We start from the raw sequence: 21,108 nt of genomic DNA on the forward strand, positions 1-21,108 counted from the left end.
AAACCTTAAACTTTATTTTGTACAGTCTTATATGTTATTATCATATCTATTGTATCATATCTAGTAGGTTATTACTATTATTTTGGTTTTGGGACCACACCCAGCAGTGCTCAGGTGTCAGTCTTGCTGGGACTTAGGGGACCATATGTGGTCCTGGGTGTCACACCTGGGCTGACTTTATGCAAAATCTCCACTGCATTCTTTCTAGACCTGAAAGTTATGTGTTTTTTTTTTTTTTTGGTAAGGGGAAATTTTAAGAATGCCTTTTCAAGCCCCCACTCATATTATATGCCAAATCATTCCAAATGGGAGCATTCTATTTTATGATGGGAGGCTAGAGTGGGAAATACTGCACAGCATAGAGGATCTGTCTTTGGGCGCCTTCTTTCTTAGCTAGCTCAGGAGGAGGGATGTGTAGAGCTGGCGGTACCTAGGGATTCACTCCTCACTCTCCTTAAAGATCATTCCTGGTGGGCTTTATGTGGGGAGGCCTTGTAATCTTGGATTCCCAGCCAACTGTGCTAGGGAGCCAAGGATGTTATGCTGCTTGAGCCTTCTGGTGCCAACAGGGCTACCCATGGACCATGTGGTACCTGAGATCGAACTTGGCAATGGCACATGCAAGGCAACCATCTTAATCCTTTTATTGTTTCTCCAGTCCCTATCTGCTCTTTTTAACAATATATAGGGTTAGAATACAAAAGTAATTTTACTAGCATTTTCTCAAAAATGCAAAGCCATAGTCTTTGTAGAGATGCACCAAAAGGAAAACCTTGGTTTGGAACAACTAATTTTATTTTTTTTTATTTTGGAACAACTAATTTTAAATAAAAAAACAGTAGGCAAATAACCTTACTTAAGGGAAGAGAAAAGGCATTTTAAAGCTAGTAAAGTTGCTTCTCCCTTCATTGATATTTCTGTATTAACATGGTTCTTGCTGAAAGAATTTCCTGAAAGCTTCCTACCAACCAGGTTTTGACTAGATTATATCTCTGCCTGAGAAGATGCCTGGAAGAGAAGACAAAGGGTTACAGGTAGAAATTAGACCTGCAGTTACCAGCATTCATGCCCAAATTCAATCATTGTTTAAACTGCTTTAATGCAAATAGTGACTCCTGTATTTGACATAAATGGACGTATATCTATTAACTTGTCTACAGTAGATCCCCCTCATACCCTTTACCACCACCATCTCTCCTAGAAAATCTCTTGAGCTTCTTCACACTTGCTTGTAGGAGAGTAAGTTTAGAGAAAGTTCCGTGTAGAATCATAATGACAGTGGACAGTGTAATACCAAAGTGGACAATAACATTTGTTTTGGGGCCATACCCGGTGACGCTCAGGGGTTACTCCTGGCTATGCATTCAAAAATCACTCCCGGCTTGGGGGACCATATGGGATGCCGGAGGATCGAACCACTGTCCGTCCTAGGCTAGCGTGAGCAAGGCAGAGATGCCTTACACGCAAAGTCGGGGTGATCCTTGAGTGCAAAGTCAGTAGTAAGCCTTGAACACGGTGTGTGTGTGTGTGTGTGTGTGTGTGTGTGTGTGTGACCCAAACAACTAAAACAAAACAAAACAAAAAAATATTCCTCTAGGACGGGGCCACAAAATGTTGTACAGAGGGCCGCAAATGGCCCGTGGGCCGCGAGTTTGAGACCCCTGGCTTGCGCCACTGCTCCAGTCCCCCCCCCCCCCCCCACTGCTCTCTTTTTTTTTTTTTTTTTTTTTTTTTTTTTTTTTTTTTGGTTTTTGGGCCACACCCAGTAACGCTCAGGGGTTACTCCTGGCTATGTGCTCAGAAGTTGCTCCTGGCTTGGGGGACCATATGGGACACCGGGGGATCGAACCGAGGTCCGTCCAAGGCTAGCGCAAGCAAGGCAGGCACCTTACCTTTAGCGCCACCGCCCGGCCCCCCCACTGCTCTCTTAACTCCCCTTTCCTATCATTCTTTTTAACATTCCTGAGTATAGTTGTCTTGTAAGTGTCCAGGGATGTTAGCCCATCTATCCCATAGTCCTTTTTGGAGTGAACCTGTAGAAGAAATTTGTGGGAAAAGGGTGTGTGCAGGGAGTGACCAGTAACTGGGTTCTGGGGTTGTTTGATGGCATCAGAATGGTAGAACAGATGGTAGGTGCCTTTCATGTGGCTGATGCAGCCTCAGCTTCTAGCACCTATAGTCTCAAGTGCAGAGCCAGAGTAAGCCCCAAGCACACTGAATGTAGTCCCCAAACAAAAAAAGAAAGCACTGATTAGAGATAGAACAAATTTCTTGGGACAAGCAGAGAAGGAATAACTCTACAGATTATGTGAGCAGAATAAAGTCAGTATTGGGTGGAGAAGGGAGTGTTGTAGAACTGAGGATATTGGCACCAAACACAATTGGAACTGAGGAAGGAATTTCTGTTATAGGAACAACTCCCTTGTTCAGTACCAGGGGCTTCTCCCACGATTTTATCTAAGACATAGCAAGTTAACAGCGGATTTGCATCTTATTTCAGCACAGCTCCAGGAATATTTTATTTTGTTATACTCACTAGGCTGAGCTTCCTGTCGCTGTCTGTGTGTGTCCTTGTTGTGGTGTCAGGAGTGAGAGTGCAGCCAGCCAACACATCCAGAGAGGCAAGCAGGGAGTCATACAGGTGTTCTGCGTGGCTCTCCAGCTCACTGGGCTGCTGTGAGATTCTCTCGAGGACATCCTTTAACACTGGTGAGAGATAGGGTCAAAGCAGTTAGGCAAAAACAACATGCAAGCTTATTTTTAAATGATTCACAGAGGGGCCCACAGCATGGGTCTCTGGTGAGAACTGAGCCACACCCAGATGCTGTGAGCAGCTAGCTGTCTTAAATGAAACAAATGTGCTAAGATCAGGATTCAAGGTCCTACTACTAGTCCTGGTAGTTTCTGTTGGCTGGGGGATGTCACTTAGCAGCCATCATGGACTGCTTGTGGACCTTTTTTTGTAGGTGCTAAGTGAAGAGGAAAGTATCTGAAACCAGACTAGAACAAGATTGTTAGGGCAATATTCACTCCTAGAAGTCAAAGTTTCATTTGAGGAAGGGATGGGCTAGGTTGGGAGAATACACAGTGGGATTGTACTTCCCCCTTTAATTCTTTCTTTGTTAAACCAGCTTCCTGTGCCTTTATCAGCTGTGTTAACACTCTCCCTAGTTTCCTGCCACAGTTGCAACATTTGCCAGCAAGAGGAAGGAAAAGAGGAAGCTGTATTTGGAGAGGATACAGACAAATGGGCAGAACATGGGGGTTGGCTAGGCTGCACTCAGCCCCTAGGAAGCAGAGCAGTGCAGTGTCATGGGGCAAAGTTCCCCTGACATCGAGAGCTGTTGAGGCTGCAGAAGAATGCAGAGGGCAGGGAACAACTGTTAACTGGCTGTCTCCTCCCCTCCACCTTTAGACTTTCATCCTCTTGGGTGTGGTCAGTGGAATTCAGCAAACCCTTATTATTATCTTTCAGTATGTTTCTTGGAGCCATGTAAAAGGAATAGATTATTTCACAGAATGAAGTAATCTTTCCCATCGGTCTCGCACAGACACTAGTGTCCAGTCATCTGATCTAATACAGTTATACACTGGCTGGAGTTACATAGGTCCAGCAAGAACCAAGAGGTTGCAAGCTTAATGTACTTAATATCTGATTATTCTATTTTCCAAATTGACAACACCTCTTGCAAGTTGACCTTGAGTTTCCTTAGCATGCCACACCAGCCTGTCATTTCTTCCTTTGGTCTGTTCCCTTAGAATAGACTCCTCAGATCCTTAAACAAACCTTCCCCCAGAGTACTTGTTCAGCCTGTGTTGGGGAATTCTAAAAATTGCCTACTCTGAATACCTTCTCCAAAAGGGACACATTAAAAGACAGGAACCAGCAGTCCAAAAAGATAGTACAGTGTTTTTAAGGTGCGTGTCTAGCTTACCTCCCAGCCCAGATAAAATTCATGGCACCCCACACATTCAAGCAGCAGGGTATGCTTGGGCCCTTGTATTGGTAAAAATGATGGCCCAGGTTGGTTGAGAATTGTCAATGTTGCCTCTGGGTCTCCTGAGCATTACCTGGCAGCCTCCCTCCTAAAAGCAAGTTCCCCCTCCCCAATCCTAGCAGTCCTATGCAGGTCACCAAAGGAAGTAAAAAAGCAAGGGCAAGAATATAACTGCTGGGGCCGGGCGGTGGCGCTAAAGGTAAGGTGCCTGCCTTGCCTGCGCTAGCCTTGGACGGACCGCGGTTCGATCCCCGGTGTCCCATATGGTCCCCCAAGCCAGGAGCAACTTCTGAGCACATAGCCAGGAGTAACCTCTGAGCACATAGCCAGGAGTAACCCCTGAGCGTTACCGGGTGTGGCCCAAAAACCAAAAAAAAAAAAAAAAAAAAAAAAAAAAAAAAAAGAATATAACTGCTGGGCCCGGAGAGATAGCTCAGCGGCGTTTGCCTTGCAAGCAGCTGATCCAGGACCAAAGGTGGTTGGTTCAAATCCCAGTGTCCCATATGGTCCCCTGTGCCTGCCAGGAGCTATTTCTGAGCAGACAGCCAGGAGTAACCCCTGAGCAACGCCGGGTTATGACCCAAAAACCAAAAAAAAAAAAAAAAAAAAAAAAAGAATATAACTGCTGCAGGTCTAAAACTTCTACTTGGCTTACCTTAATCACAGTAAACTGCCTCAGGTGGCTAAGTGGGCAGTGATGGTGTAAGGGACAGAATAGCAGATGGTCATAGGCATCTACAACAGTGGGAGACTTCGGGAGGGATATTACACATGTTTCTGTGGATTCCTGAAAGATTGACTGTGAACTGGATTCAAACCTCATGTCACTCACCTGGGATATTATCCAACAGGCACTGAAGAAGAATTTCTCCTTTCTGCAAGACACTCTCCGTCAGGGGCTGGTGTTCAGCTATATCTTTCTTAAATTGCTTGAAGCATATCAGAAAAAGAAAGACACTTCGTTAGCATTTTATTTTGAAAATATTTCATGCAGGGTAGCTTGATTCTCCTCTAACATAGAAGAAAGCCCCTAATAGTTTAAATAAGCTCAAAGTAAATATAGTGTCAATTCTTTTTCTGTACTTTCACAAAACCCCATCTCCACCCCCACCAAGCTGAGTGTGGGCTTGTGGAAAGGTTGAAATCATGGTTTCCTTCTAAAGCCACAATTCAGAGGGGGTCTCTAAACTCAAAGTTCTCAGATTCTCAAAGAAGACTATTATTGTCATGGATCTGGTAGAGAAGAAACAAGAGATCTGCTGTTATTAGCCTATAGGATCCTACCCACATCCTAGATAATCTGCCTTGCCAAGGAAGCTATGAGAATTTGTTACACAGTGCAGTTATCTAGCTTTGTAGCTGCTTTGATTTTGTTTTGAATATTTCTTTAGCTTCTAAAAAATATAAAGTACAGGCTTGCAGAGCCAGGCAGTTAAGGTTTTGTACCCGATCATTTTAATTTTACTCTTGTTTTCCTGTTCTAATAGCCATAAATTTTATTTATTTTATGTAGTTCACATGCTGCCAAAAATCAAGTTAGTCAAACACATATTTAAGATATAGACACAAATTAAGCCAACACATGCATATATATGTATGCACCATTCTATACTGTAAGGGACTGACACCCCCATTCTGTGCCAAAGCTGTGTGGATGACACGTAAGAGGAAGACTTGACTGAAATGCAGGGGAGACCCCCGGAGACACCCCCCCCGGGGGGGGGGGGCTCTGTAGAGTATAATAGATGCTTCTGGTTCACTATGGAAGTTAAGGGACATATAACTTGTGTGTGTGGGGATAATGAAGGATTAGAATAATGAAGGTCGCACTGAGGTACACCAAAAAGAAGAAAAGAAAAAAAAAAAAGGACATAGGTGCGCAAAAAGGTGGTTTTTATTTTTTCTCTCCCTGCAGTGACGTGCACACATGTGGGGCTAGAATTAGAATGCAAGGAACTTCAGACTGAGACGTGGCATTCCCACAGGGCGAGCGAGAGTGCCCCCTGGAGGAAATCTGGCCAAAACTGAAAAGCAAAGTCCTGCCCTCCAACTGGTTCTGGGAGCAATAGTGAACTCCCAGTTTAGCTCAGGCTTGGATAAAGCTTGGTCTTTTCTGTTGAACATTTGCTCTGGGTTACTATAAGGTGATGGGCAGTCAAAAAATTGTCTTAGAAAACTTTCTAGACTAGTATCAAGCACAGATCATAGATCCTATCTCTGTTCCACCAACCACAAGTTTAGAAAGGTTTAGAAATCAGATGCGCCAGAAGCCAGATGACTGACAATGCTCAGGGTATCTCTAAAATCTATCCTCAAGTTAAGAACACTTCTGAGGGGCCTGGAGAGAGATAGCACAGCAGCGTTTGCTTTGCAAGCAGCCAATTCAGGACCAAAGGTGATTGGTTCGAATCCTGAATCCCGGTGTCCCATATGGTCCCCCGTGCCTGCCAGGAGCTATTTCTGAGCAGACAGCCAGGAGTCACCCCTGAGCACCGCCGGGTGTGGCCCAAAAACCAAAACAAACAAACAAAAAAAAAAAACAACACTTCTGAGGAGGGCATGGCACCTCTCAGTACATCAACATGCCCTATGCACATTATAGAGTCACTATGATTTTCAGCTCAAATCTTTATGGACCGTTGGTGCTGTCTGACAGAACTGTCTTTGGTGTTGGACAAGTTCTACATAAGCACTGCTCAATGTGAGAGACAAATACGAGGACAGAACAATCAGAATGTGTTGAAAATTCTGAACCTCTGGTAGCAGATAAGACCAGTCTAGGGATTGTACCTATCAATTCCTGAGACATCCAGAAAAGATTTACTTTTCAAATCACCATAGTTGTTTATTAATATTAAATCTATTTACTCAAGTCTGTGGCCTGAGAGATAATTACTACACTTCAGTTTCACCTAAGAATTGGAAAAGGCCCTCATTAGATTTCAGGTAAACAGCTGCACCACAACACAGACATCTCTTACTTGGGGTTTAAAATCAAATCACTCTTAGGAGCAAACAACTAAAAGTCGGGCCCGAATATTACCCGGTAAAGCTGCAGAGAAGACTTGAGACCTTTCAGATTGGATTTGGGTGGTGCCAAGTGGTTGGTAATGTCAGCTACATTATACAGCCAGAGGATCAGCTCTTCCAGCTGACAGCAGAATGTCTGTAGACAGAACACATGTCATGAACTGATGAGCTCTTGTTTATGTTCTCAAAGGCTAAAAATACCTTGCGGGAGCTGAAAGTGCACCCTGCTATAACTCTACCACCTGTCCCCACCCCAGTGCTTCAGACCTCGGCTGGGCCAACATGAAGGGATCCCCTCACCTTGATGTAACACCAAAAGTGAACATGCTGAGAACAGCCAGTCCTCACTGGGAGTAGACCCACCAAGGTGTGGATAGGGCAAGGGCAAGAGGTAGCCTAGAAGAGATTAGCTTGCCACAGACGAATTCAGGTCAGCACCACTGCCAACTCAGATGGCTCCTGGCAACATCATGAACATATATGCCTCTAGACAAGGCAAAGCTGAACCTACAGCTTAAAACAAAGGTATGAATTGTTTACCTTGTTTTATTCCCACTTTTTAGAAAACTGGGTATCTTGACTCCTGCCAGCCACTGGGAGCAGCATATTTGAGTTTTTATCACAAAGGAGGGCACATGGACGTGGAGATGTTTATCCTGTTTACTAAAAGCGAAACACGGCACTGGGCAGCCTCGTGCCAAGTGTGCCAGGAAACAGCTGGGGCATCCTCCCGGCCATCCTGCCACCAGCTCACCAGGCCTGAGCGAGGACAGCACCTCCTAAGCTGCCGATGACCAGTGGCACAAAGCCCTCAGCATACATTGCAGCACTCACACAGCAGCTCAGAGCACCCACCATTTGTGAATGGGAAAACGTGATTGAATCAAAGCCCCAAAGACAGGTGCCTGATACCCCTGGCCTACGCCAGCATGGGAGCTCTGGGCACCCTCACAGGGTACATAGGAGAGCCCATGGCCAGAGGAATGGCCTGGACTCTGCAGTTTATACTACTTAGCCCAAATGAATCTGATGAGCCCTGTGATCCAAAGTGGCACCTCTTCAAGTCCAAGGCTTTGGGGAATAGCTCTGAGAATAAGTTGGGAGTCTCCATGGCTAGGCAGGCCACCAAGTACCCGCAGCCCATCTCACCCTCAGCACAATGCTGAATTATGATCAGGGAGGGGTGAGGAAGAACAGAGTCCAGCCACCAAACTCCACGACACACTCATGTTTACCTTCATACACTGCAGCAGTGATTCTCTGCCCTGCTCTCCTTTGCAAGGCTGTCCCCCTGCTTGTGAGTCTGAGAATGACCGATGCTCCGATGTGGCTGGCAAGGAGGGAGCTGCCTTGAGCAGTCCAGAGGAGATACCCCGAGCCTGGCTGCCTGCTGTACACGGAGCCTCCCTGGAGTTCTGGGTCTGGACAAAACAGGGCTTCTGTCCTACTGGGGCCCTCCTGAGGGCTGTCCCGGAGGGCAGCTGGCTTTGGCTGTAGTCCAATGGGAGGGAAGGGGGTCCCTCACTGTCCGATGCCTCGGAGGAGCTCTGAGCATTGGCAGCTGTGCCACGCAGGCTACCTGGATCAGGATTGGAACCCAGATACGTGGCTAGGCTGGAGATTTGTGTGAGCCTAGTAGGCAGAGGGAGGTACTCCTCGTCACTCTCCACCTCTGCTTCAGCTTGACAGCCAGGTTCCGTGTAGACACGGCTGCCCCCACTCCGCTGCATTTCTTTCTTGCTGCCCAGCCAGGGTGTAGGACAGCCTTGGTTCCAGGTCCTTGGTTGGGTGTCCACTTCCAGACGTGTGCTCCCAGCTAGCCGGGCTGCCGGGTGCCTCAGCACTGACTCCCGGCTTGCCCAAGGACCATCCTGATGGCTGGTGGTGACAGGGGTGGAAGCAAACTGGCTCCCAGGGGTGAGCCCCATGCCCTGTTTTGGGGGTGTTCTGGGGAGCTGTTGCTTGAAGTGGGACTCAGCAGGCCCCAAAAATGACAGAGCAGTTGCCTCTGCTGGAGGGCAGCTGTAGGAGACATTAGTAGGGGACTTCAGGGTACTTGCTGGGGAGACAGAGAAGCTGTCCAGGTCCACCCCGGAGTCCTGCAGGGCTACGTCAGTGGACACGCGGCAGGAGCGGTGCTTGGAGAGCTGAGGGCCAGGCCTCAAGGGGTAGGTATAGTCTAACAGCTCTTCATACTCCCTGTTGGGGTTCCAGAGTGGGGAGCGGCGGTCAGGGGAAGGAGGCAGTGAGTCTGGCAGAACGCAGGCCCAATACTCGGCCTGGAAGGAAAGGCGGCCCCTGCCTAGAGCAGACTCCTCAGTGCTGGAGGGCAGAGGCTGTGGTGACCACTGCAGCTGAGGGCCCGGGACCAGCACAGACGGAGTGGTCCGGGGGACCGTCAACTCCCAGGAAGAGGCCATTTGGGTGAGAGCACCATTCCGAGGCTCTGCCTGTGCAGGGTGGCCCTGGGCACTGCTGCCAGCACACAGAGGGCCGGTAGCCCCAGGGCGCCCCACAGCTCTCCACCTTGATGGGAAACAGGAGGGGTGAGGTGACTCATCGGGGGACAGGTGCTCCTCTTCCGTGTCAGCGTCATGTCCTGAGCAAATAGAGGTCTGAGGTAGCTCCTCGGGGGCAGGGGACCTGCCCTCTTCCATCTGCAAGGAGGAAAGAGGCACTGGGTGAGACTGCAGCCACACCAAACTTCTGGGGACTCACTGGAAGTGGGCAGATGAAATCTGGGGAAAGTTCTGGAAAAGGGTAGCAAGGAGCAAGACAAAGTGCCACTCTCCCCAGCCTGGGCACCTCTGAGGAGCAGACTCGTTCCTCTGTTCTCTAGACACATAGTGAAGACAAGATGCCCCAGAGCTGTGGGTACTGCAACCTGAGGTACTAGAAGGAAAGCTGCTTCCTCCTGCGCTAGAACAAAGCAAATGGCAGTCTGCTCCTATCCTCTGGAGACTGCTCATCGATGGGAAGAGGGTGTGGCATGGGAAGCAGAAGCCCACACTACCCACCATCCTGCCTTCGAGAGACAATCTGGGGGGATTCTCTTCCTACGCTAGAAACAGGGGCCTTGGGGCCGGAGAGACAGCATGGAGGTAGGGCGTTTCCCTTTCATGCAGAAGGTCGGAGGTTTGAATCCCAGCATCCCATGTGGTCCCATGTGGTCTGCCTAGAGCGATTTTTGAACAGAGAGCCAGGAGTAACCCCTGAGCATTGTAATGCATTATAATGCAAAAACCAATTAAAAACAAAAACAAAAACAGAGGCCAAGGATGGGATTAACTCAGGCTGGACAGCACTGGGAAAGTGGGGCCCTCCCTGTTCTTGTCCCTGGCTCCAACTGCCTAATTCCTCTCATGGCCCTGAGCCATAAGGCATATGGCACCAAACTGCTCCCCTAGTACCCTCAAGGACAGGAAAGGCTCCCAGGCCAACAGCATCCGGGAGACACTGGCCATTCTGGATTGAGGCCCATCAGAGCTGGGAAGGTCATTCATGTCACCTTGCCAGCCAGAAAGGGACTCCTGCGAGTACGGCCACACTGGGTCAAGCAGCATCAGGAGCGCTACTTACCTGACAATGCTGCTCCAAGAGGACTGTCCCTGAGGCCTGAGGAACAAACTGCCCTGAGCTCCTCTATTCCCAAGCCTTTGGGCAGCAGGTCTCAAGCCGCAGCACCAGTCTTGGGGTCACCTGGACCCCTCTTGAGTAGGGTGCACCAGAGCCCCTGCTGGCCCCCAAACCCAACTCCAGCTAGACCTACACCACAGGAGTCACCCCCAGGTCCCCAACCTTAGTGAAACTGCCCCCTCGTGCAAAGGACACAGGAGAGGCCAGCACCACTCAACCCCCACCCATCCCCTGGGCCGGACCTACCTGTCCTGCAGGGAGCAGTGGCTCTCCAGGTGGCACCACACAGCCGGGCTTGGGTGCCCCAGAGGCAGGTTCTCGGCAGGAGCTATTGGCTGCAGAGGGGCAACAAGGGGCCGCCCCACTGCTGCCTGCCTCGGCACCCCACACGGGGAAGGCAGGCCCTCCCTCGGCTTCCAGACGGGGCAGCTGCTCTTTGCTCTCTGGGGAGCCCCCACGCTGCTGCTCGCATGTTGTCCACCTGCCCGAGACTTCGGCTTCATGTGCAGTCGCCCTCTCTCCTCCAAGGGCCATGGGGCCTGCCTGTGCAGGGTTCAGCCTTCACTCCCTGCAGATGGGAAAAGGAGAAAGAAAGAAAGGTTCTGAGCCTGTGTCCAGGTAAGCCTGTTTTCTTCATGATGGAGAAAAATTTGTCTTCCTTTTCGTGTTTTGCCCAAAAGAGAAAAGGAACAGTGACGACTTCCTGTGAGAAATCAGAGGCCTGTTTCCATGGCTTTAGATTCTAGAACCTACCAAGGGGCTGCAGCAGCCTTAGTAGTGGTCCCATTTTATGCGTCTAGTGCAGGCTTCCAGGCAGGCTAAGTCAGTTCCAAACCAGAGTCAGGGTTTGGCCCTGCCCTGTCCGTCCATCCCCTGCGTAAGGGGCCTGGCTCTTCACATTTGTTATCAGTTCCAGGGATGAACAAGTTGGGACCTGCCCAGATTCTGCTGGGCCGAGCACACTCCCCTGGGCCTGCACTGCCAGGTTTTGGAGCAAGGCGGGTTTCCCAGTCCAAGGGCCCCAGCAGAGCACAGCAGCTCTCCTTCGGCTATACTTACCCCAGTAACTAAGGGGACAGGCAGCAATGGAAAGGGGGTGAACAAGACAAGTTCATGTGACCGCAGGGGGTGCAGAGGCAGGGAAAGCCTGAGGAGGAGCTCAGTAATCAGGCCCGTTCCTGTGAGCACAGACCTGGGAACTGGCCCCTCAGCTGAGCACAGGTCAGTGCTGGGTGCTGGCAGGGAGCATACCCAGAGCACTGAGAAGGGGAGTTGAGGGTAGCTGGAGTAAAGTGGGGTAAAAGCCATCCTCGAAGTTCCCACTCTAGGATTAGCCTGGCTTCCTCTGGGGCCTGGAAGCCAAGATGTGACAAGAGGGAATGGGGGGATGTGGTGGTACTGGAAAGCCAGAGAGGGCAGAGAATGTGCCTCATCGATGTTCTTGGCTCCAGTTGGGAAACACAACTGGAGGGGACAATTTAGACCCCAAGGCTGTAGTTCGCTGCCCTGACCCTTAGACAGAACTGATTTCTCATACAGATCAAGTGTTATCTTCCCAGAGGAAGCACCGAGTCTACCACCCTAGGCACCATGCAGACAAATACCAGCATCCACTGTACCCACCTCTTTCCACAGGAAGCAGCAAACTCTGGGGAATACTGCCTAGGGCTAGATAACCTTTAGGGGCCACGGATGGATCCCAAAGAGCCATACTACAGGGACTGTGCTTGGCACATGGAGGCAGCCAAAGGATCAAACTCAGCCTCACCCTTCCTTGCAAAACAGATGCTCTGCCACTGAGCTGTCCCTCACTCCTTTTCTCTAAATGCTTACAGACTGCCCTTAGAAATGGAGCCTCCTTTTATTATTTTTTCAGTCAGTGCCTACCTAGGACAGTAGTATTCCATGGTATATTCCTTATCAGTGGACATTTGAGGTTCTGCCAACCCCACTGTGATGGGGACCAAGGACATGCTTCACTGGCCTAGTGTCTGCACAACACAACACCTATACAGAACTGTGGAGGTCTACAGAGCACCTTTACCCGACTTCTGCCAAATGCTACCCCCACAGCTGGCTATGGGGACCCCCAGTTGACACCAGTATTTCCCAGTTTCCCCAGGAGGCAGGCCCCATTCACAGATGGGAGACAAGGCTCTGGTCTGACTCTGTCACACAGGAGAATGGGTATCCTTTCCCAAACGCTGGTGAAGTGACTGGAGCCCGGAAATGACAGCCTGTGTGTTGGACTAGCACCCTTCCCCGTAGCAGCAGTTTTGAACTAGAATTCTCTGTGGCAGTTTCTAATCTTGAGTTCATTTTAGGGTCCCAAGAGGCTGATAGGGTGGGCAGAGGCCTGAGTTGGCCTCCACCCTAACAGAAATTATCAGGAGATTCAGTGAAGGACACATGGCCTATAAACTACAACAGTGGAGGGGAGACCCATGAAAGGGGTGAACTCAGAACCCCACGCTGGACCAAACCAGAAGCCCAGCCGGTGAGCTGTAGGATCCCAAAGGAGCAGCTGGGCTATTACTTTAAAGTCTCTATTGGCTTCCAGATTGTGTAGAGGCCATGACCCGCTGGATATAATTAGGAGTGACGAGGGCTTGGCTCACTCTAGCCTACGGTAAAAATACCTCCCGCCTTGGGTATGTGGAATACTCGATAGGGACACCTGACCAGACCCCCTATCTGCTGCAGGGACCCCATGGACTGCCAGGTCAGACAGGAGGCCAGCATGGTGAGCTTGCTCTCTCACCTGGAGTGTAGGAAATCACTCATATACAAAACACTTCCCCTAGGATTCCTCCAACCTGACTGCTCCTGACTTAGTTTTGTACCAGAGCACACAGCCAGTCACCAGGATCCATCATGGAAGCTAAGGCTCGCTTGGCAGAGCCAGGCCGGCCAGTGCCAGGGCCCCAGCCCCCAAAGGTTCCTAACTCAGAACACTGTGTGTAGGGGGAGATTTTGCACACAGAGGCAGAGCTGGGTCAAGAACCCAGAGAACTTTTGGTATTGGCTTCTTTAAGAATATGGCCCTGCTCATGTCAAAGGGGTGGACATGGTGAGTGCTCCCCATTCCACTCCCCACAGCTGGGGGCTGGACGAAGACTTCTGGGGGAACAGAGCTGAAAGACAACAGCCAGTCTGGGTGTGGGAGGCAGCAAGAAAGGCTGTAATATGCATATATGGGGGGAGACCAACAAAGGAGACAAACACAGGGACCTGGGTCTGCCTTAGAGGTGGGTGGTTGACAGAAACGCTGTGGGCAAAGGTCACTGACCCCAGGCCATTGAGCAGGGGCAACTGGCAGTTGGTGCCTTGGTGCAAGTCACCCTGGCGCCATGTCCCCTCTGCAGATTGGAAAGGAGAAGGCACAATGTTATCCATGGACTCAAGGCTTGGTGGGCTGTATTATTCCCAGATCTCAAGGAACCGGCAGTCTCCCATCTTGCAATGGAGTCTCCTTAGACCCAAAAGCCCCCATCCCAGGTCCAAACAGAAACCTCTGGGCTCTCTGAGCAGTGGCCACACATCATGGCTGATCACCCCCTTCCAGGAAATACACTTTCCTGAGGGAGCAACAGAAGTTCCCCCTACTGACCCTTATTGCACTCAAGGACACTTCTGCTCCCAGGAGCTTGAACCCCTTTGGCCCCTTCAGATAACACTGCCCGAAAGCCCTGTGGTGGGAGAATCTCTCGCCCTGTCACTTGTCACTTGGTGGGCGGTCCTGAGATCTTCAGAGGGTCTGAAGAGATGAAACTGCCACAAGGCGGTTGTTCCAGTCACCTCACTGCACCCCAAGCTCTCAGGCTGACAAATTGCTCCCATTAGGTCAGAGGATGCTGAGGCCAACAGGGCCATTGTTCCCACCACACAGTAAGGCAGAAAAACTACTTGGGACACATCAATGGCTCCTGCCTTCTGAGGATGGTGGGGCTGGGCCCCGCTTCACTGTTTGGATGGAGACTGAAGGAACCTTATTGTCCCAAGAGATGCTATTAAGGACACTGCTCCCTGTCTCTCCCTGAGAACCCAGGGGAGGACTCTACTCTCACTAATAGAAACAGCTATTTCACCCGGCAACCAGGGTGTTATTACTTTACAGGTACCAGCAAAACTGGTCGAATGTTCCTCTCTGCTCTGGCTGTTGATAAGCTCAGATCCAAACTGCATTCCCACACAAGAAAAGGTCAGAGCACAGAGTAGCACTCACCCTTCTTCCAGCATAGGTGATTAGCTTACTTTTCCTTACTTTTTGGACAACATCCTCTTAACTTTTCCTTGGCCCCACCTGACTAAATATTGTGTCATAATGAAAGTAAATAGAAAAATTGTTTAAAAAAACATTAACATAATAAATTGGGAAGGGCCAGAGAGCTAGTTCAGGGGTTAAAGCACTTGTGTCACATCCAGCTGTCCCTGGAACCACATAAGGTCCCCTGAGTACTGCCTAGAGTCATTCCTGAAGAGAGCCAGAAATGGCCTGAGAACCACCCAATTGAGAGAGAGAGAGAGAGAGAGAGAGAGAGAGAGAGAGAGAGAGAGAGAGAGAGAGAGAGAGTAAGAGTAGAGAGAGAGAGAGAGAGAAACAGACAAACCAAACATTCCCTGGTCATTATAGCAGCTGCAGAAAAAGCTATGGGGTACCAAAAGAAAATAAAACCATTACTACCTTATAAAAGACAAATGCATATTTTCACCAGCATATTCTCACTCAAAATATTGTCTCAGAACTAGCAATGCAGATTTTCAGGCCCTACAGTCTTACAATCAAAATTCAGGGGCACCAAGTTAGTAAGCAGGACTTTTTCAGCATTCTGAAAAGCTACACTATGGCTTTCTAACCACTCACTCTCTTCATGCTAGATACACAGAAAAGGTACACCCTAATCCAGGGGTCTCAAACTCGCGGCCCGTGCAAACGGCCCTCCGTACAACATTATGTGGCCCTGTCCTAGAGGAATCTTTTTGTTTTGTTTTGTTTTAGTTGTTTGGGTCACACCCCCCAATGTTCAAGGCTTACTACTGACTTTGCACTCAAGGATCACCCCGACTTTGCTGCCTGCGGCCCCCAGGTAAATAGAGTTTGAGACCCCTGGAAGGTGTGTTTTTTTTGCAGCACCAAGGAGGGCATGTTTTTATTGCAATTACTGAACAAGAGTTGGAAAGGACCTCAGGATGCAGAGTATGCCATCAGTGGGGATTTGAGATTCACTGTGACCACATCAAGAATCAGAGCCCAGAAACTTGAAAATTTTACAGCTGAGGTTTGGAAGGTTATCTGTTTTGGAGATTCCAAATAATTTCAGACAAACTGGTATGCCTTGGCCTGCAGCTGGAAGGAAATATACAACTTCCAACTTGGGGTGTTTCCTGTGAACAGGAAGGGAAGCCATAACCCCTTCCCCGGGTGTTGCAGCCACCTGTTTGTCATTTCTGGCAAGCAGGTCTGAAGCCAACAGGAAACTTCCTCTACAGTGCACAATGTTTGGAAACGACTTTGAAGTGTGTTTCCTCTAAATGAGTTTCTTCATGAGAATACATTTTAGCCTTCATAAACCATAGCCCACCAGCATCTTTTTTGCCTCTCTAGCTATGAGCTTTTTTTGTCAACCACATCAGGCCCCATCTGTTTTATACCTATGTTCCTTCTATGACACCTTCAAGAACCAGAGCACACTAAAAACATGTCAAACACTATTGTACTATCTGGCCAAAGTGTGATTTGGCAATGTAAGCTAATATATAGTAAGGCTCTGTGTGAAGAAATGATTTATATTCTATGGAATTATTTTACTGTGGGAGTTATAGGGGAAACCAGAAAATATCGAATAAAGGAAGATTTTTTTTTAAATCATGAAAAAATAAGGACTAATAGGCAGAGACTTTGAAGAGTAAATACTATACAGAACTATACAGATATTTAGTAACAGTGAATCTGCCTCAAGTATTATAACACCCAGCTATCAATCCCATTACCAACTTCCTCCTTCCTTAAACCTTTTCCTTTGATAAATAAAAGCCCATTGGATAGGTACTTTTGTCTGACCTTCCCCCTCCTGATGTGTGGGTATTGGTACAGTAAAGATAAAGTCAGTTACACATACATGCACATTATAACAATGAGATATGATGTACTATTTACAAAAATCAAGTATCTTTGATTTTGTCTGAACAACAACATTTTTTTGCTGCCTGGAACTTTTTTTTTTTTTTTTTTTTTTTTAGTTTTTGGGTCACACCCGGCAGTGCTCAGGGGTTCCTCCTGGCTGTCTGCTCAGAAATAGCCCCTGGCAGGCACGGGGGACCATATGGGACACCGGGATTCGAACCAACCACCTTTGGTCCTGGATTGGCTGCTTGCAAGCAAACGCCGCTGCGCTATCTCTCCGGGCCCTGCTGCCTGGAACTTTTAATCAATAATTTAATACTCAGGACCCATGTAGGTAGTTACCATAATAACTCCATTTTATGATGGGAAGGAAAACTGAGGCAGAGAATTTAAGGGACTGATCCAGAGTTGATAATGTAGCAGGGTTAGTCCAATTTGACCCACGAGTCAATAGTTCGACTACCTCCTGAGCTGGAAGAATAACTGGTCTGACAAGAGAAAGAAACCTAAAGTTTTTGTTTTGTCAACTTTTGGCTACAGTACTATTTTTCTTTTTAATTTTTGTTTTCTTTGGGCTTCAATCATTGAGAGCCTTGTATGTTCCCAGCATTGTGCCAGGGATGGCGGAAACCACAATGGAACAGTGTGAAGTCTAAGAGCCGAGGCCACAAAAGAGAGACCAAAGGAGGGGAGCATATTAGTTGGGGGATATGGGGACATAGGTGGACAAGGAAGAACTTTCCAGAACACCTGAAACTGACTTCAAAAGGGGACAGGTGGTGGAGGAAACAAGGAAAGAAAGCAGTCACCTACCAAGCTCTAGTCTTACCCACTGGGATGCATTTTAACGTCCTTCACACCCCACATCTAGGAAAGTTGGGGTAAGCATGAACACTGCCACCATCCTGCCTGCCACACCCCGGAGGGAGTGTTCAGTGAGATCTGTCCCGCTCTGACATTTGTTTTCCCGCCTTTTGGGGCTGAGGGGGGGAGACACTCAGGGGTGCTCAGGGATCACTCCTAGCGTGCTTTAGGAGACCATATGGTATGCCAAGAATCGAACCTGGGCTGGCCACAAGCAAGATAAACAAATGCCCTACCAGCTGTGCAATCACTTTTGAAGTTCTCCCCGAGGCTGGAGAGATAGCATGGATGCAGGGCATTTGCCTCGCACGGAGAAGGACAGTGGTTCGAATCCCGGAATCCCATATGGTCCCTCGAAGCCTGCCAGGAGCGATTTCTAAGCATAGAGCCAGGAGGAACCCCTGAGCGCTGGCGGGTGTGACCCCCAAACCAAATACAATAAAATAAAGTTCTCTCCCTCATTTTAATTGCAAAACAAAACAAAACAAAACAAAAAACACCAAACCCAAAATCGATTACCCCCGAGGCAGGATTTGTGCCTCTGTGCTGCTGAGATGTGTTGTGGAGATGACAGGGTGGAAATGGCATCTTGGCAGTGGGCATGACCCCTGAGCGCACAAGAGAAAGAGGGTTTAAATTTGAACCCCAGAGGAAGGCCAGCGCCCAACTCTTGGAGGCACGCAGGGGCCCAGCAAGGGCGCGGGGGACAAAACCAGGGCTGGCACCTCACATCTGGGAGCGAGGCCAGGCCGGGATTTGGGCCCGCAGCTGCTCCAACGGTTGCTTGCAAGAGCGCACCCCGGATCCCCCTCACCCGGAGATCCCCCACGCAGCCTGCAATGTAAGATGGAGGCGAGGGCTCGAGCGCGGGCTGCAAGGCCCAGCAGGCCGCCTGGAGACCCGCAGGGCAGAGGGCCAGGCGGCGCTGAGGGGTTCAGTCAGACCCCCCACTGTTTCGCCCACGAACCTACCGAGCTTCAAGCGCTTCAGAAGCGGGGATCCCCGCAGGCTTGCAGCGGCGGCACCCCCATGCGGCGGCCCTCTCTAGGCAAGGGGGGTCTGCAGCGCAGACCAGATCTCAATCCTCTCCCGCCCGTGCCAGGCGCGCTTGTGCGGGAGGGACCCGCGCCGGCCACGCCCTTTGACCCCGCCTCTCTTCCGCCTTCTCCGCGGCGCGGCCAATCCCGAGGCTCCGTCTGGAAGATCAGCCAATGAGATCACACGTTTCCCCCGGGCGAGCCCGCCTCCCCGAGCCGTCTCGGCCAATGGGAGCTCGAGCGCTCTTCACCGCGTCGCTGCAGAGGGAGGGTCGCGCGAGGTTCAACTAAGCGGTCCCTGGGGGGTCGGAGCGAAGGCCGCGCCTCCTACACGCCAACTTTGCCCCACGATTTCTTTGCACGCATGCGCTTCGTTGGGCGGCTGCCAAACTTACGGGGAAGAGGGGCCGCGGTGCCTTCGCCTGGGAACTCCCAGGGGGGTGTGACCGAACCCAACAGGTGCTGAGGGGAGAGGTTGGACAACGGCGAGATGACGAGGAGGTGGAACTCAGGCGGACTCTGAATGGACGTGGAGGATGTGGAGAAAGGCACCGGGCGTTGCTTGAGCAGCTCGGAGCGAGCTCCCATGGGCGATGATGCATCGGCTTGGCGTTTGCAAGAAAGTGAGAGCTGGCCAGCTTCTGCGAGGCCACTGTGCTCGTCCGCCCGCCCAAGGCCTCTCCATCCCTTCCACCTTTTCAGAGGCTATCTTGCCTTTGTTTGTTTATTTATTTTGTTTTTTTGGGGCCACACCCGGTGACGCTCAGGGGTTCCTCCTGGCCATGCGCTCAGAAATCGCTCCTGGCTTGGGGGACCCCTATGGGATGCCCGGGGATCGAACTACGGGTCCGTCCTAGGTTAGTGCGTGCAAGCAGACGCCCTACCGCTGGTGCCACCGCTTTGGCCCCCTTTATTTTTATTTTTGTTGTGGAGGGCACACTATTGGAACTCGACTTAGTCCTGGCTCTGTGCTCTCTCTCTCTCTCTCTCTCTCTCTCTCTCTCTCTCTCTCTCTCTCTCTCTCTCTCTCTCTCTCTCTCTCTCTCCACACACACACACACACACACACACACACACACACACACACACATCCCGTTATCCTGTCATCCTGTATGCAAGGCAAACACCCTACCTCCATGCTATCTCTCCGGCTCCCAGCTACACTCTCAGAGATGGGCGACCCACCCTGAAAATGGGTCTTTAAAGCCCTGGAATCCTGCTTGGATTCTTTTCTGTGATGCTCCTAGGACTTAGGCAACTTAGACTTGTTGGATTTTCCTGAACTTGTCTTGTTTGGTAGAGGTTTTATCAAGCCCAGACGTCACAAATGTTTAATAGTAAGAACAGTTTACCCTCAAATGAGTTTGTTTGGGAAAAACGTATATTTTATTTGCTTTTGTTTTTGTTTTGGGGTAACAGCAGGCTGTATTCAAAGATCACCCCGGTGGTGCTCAGGGACCATATACAATGCTAGTAGTATTCAAACCGGGGTCTCTGTTCAAGACAAGTGCCTTAACCTCTGTACTATCGCTTTAATAATTTAAAAATATTTTTTAAATTCTCAAAAATGTCCTCATCTAATTCCTAAAGCATAATCAAAAGAGCAAGCTAAAGAAAAGTTTATATTATAAAGTGATAATTGTGGAAGGAATAATAGATCAACCAATCACTGTATGCAACTCCAAATATATTAATTAACCAAGTCATGGATCATCTATCTTCAAGAAAGAAATTGACTAAAAACAATATTTATATTCATGCAGGGTCCAGGTCCTTTCTCCACAAATCACTTACTGATTACCAGAGTGAAGCTGTGCATTTATAAAGGAGAAACAGTTTTCACAATAAGCAAACAATGGAATATCCCTAATAACAAGACTTGCAGGCTTTTGCCTTCTCAGAAGTCTTTAATCACAGAAATATTTAGCTTCACTTTATGTGAATGGGATATACATTGGACATCAGAATATGTTCAATATCACCACAAGGATGGCTAAAATAAACCACTTAATCTGAAGAGCAAAAAATAGTCACACACCACACATCTAGCAACTAGCTAAGAGATGGAAGGTACTCACAGGACTCAATAACAAAGAATCAAACTCAACAAAAATTGGGGAGAAGGCACTAAATAGACATTTCTTCAAAGATTATTAAAGATGGCCAAAAGCTTGGAAATAGTGCTCATCATTCCTGATAATCAAGGAAATGCAAATCAAAATGACAATGGGTACTGTCCCAGGCTGGTTCAGCCTCAGTAGAAAAGTATAGAGACTTAAAATAAATAAAAACAGCTATCATGTAACCCCAAAATATGATATCATGCCTGCCAGTATCACCCCCTCTCTAGACACTGCTGTAGGGTCCCTGGAGGGATGGCTTGGTTGGTTGGTCTGTCAATGGCTGTTTAATAGAGACT

General features: G+C 49.1%; 1 protein-coding gene across 1 annotated transcript; it reads right to left on the reverse strand.

The window, feature by feature from the left end:
- Positions 1 to 867: 867 nt before the first annotated feature.
- CEP68 (centrosomal protein 68) lies at positions 868 to 18,731 on the reverse strand. The gene is made up of 7 exons (XM_049784734.1): positions 18,624 to 18,731; positions 10,911 to 11,232; positions 8,264 to 9,685; positions 7,042 to 7,164; positions 4,831 to 4,927; positions 2,537 to 2,706; positions 868 to 1,008 (listed from the first exon to the last, which is right to left on the reverse strand). Exons 2-7 carry the CDS (start codon positions 11,196 to 11,198, stop codon positions 985 to 987), a joined length of 2,124 nt encoding a protein of 707 aa, XP_049640691.1. The 5' UTR covers positions 11,199 to 11,232; positions 18,624 to 18,731; the 3' UTR covers positions 868 to 984.
- Positions 18,732 to 21,108: the final 2,377 nt, after the last annotated feature.

The sequence above is a fragment of the Suncus etruscus genome, chromosome 12, assembly GCF_024139225.1.
Source record: "Suncus etruscus isolate mSunEtr1 chromosome 12, mSunEtr1.pri.cur, whole genome shotgun sequence".
Classification (NCBI taxonomy): domain Eukaryota; kingdom Metazoa; phylum Chordata; class Mammalia; order Eulipotyphla; family Soricidae; genus Suncus; species Suncus etruscus.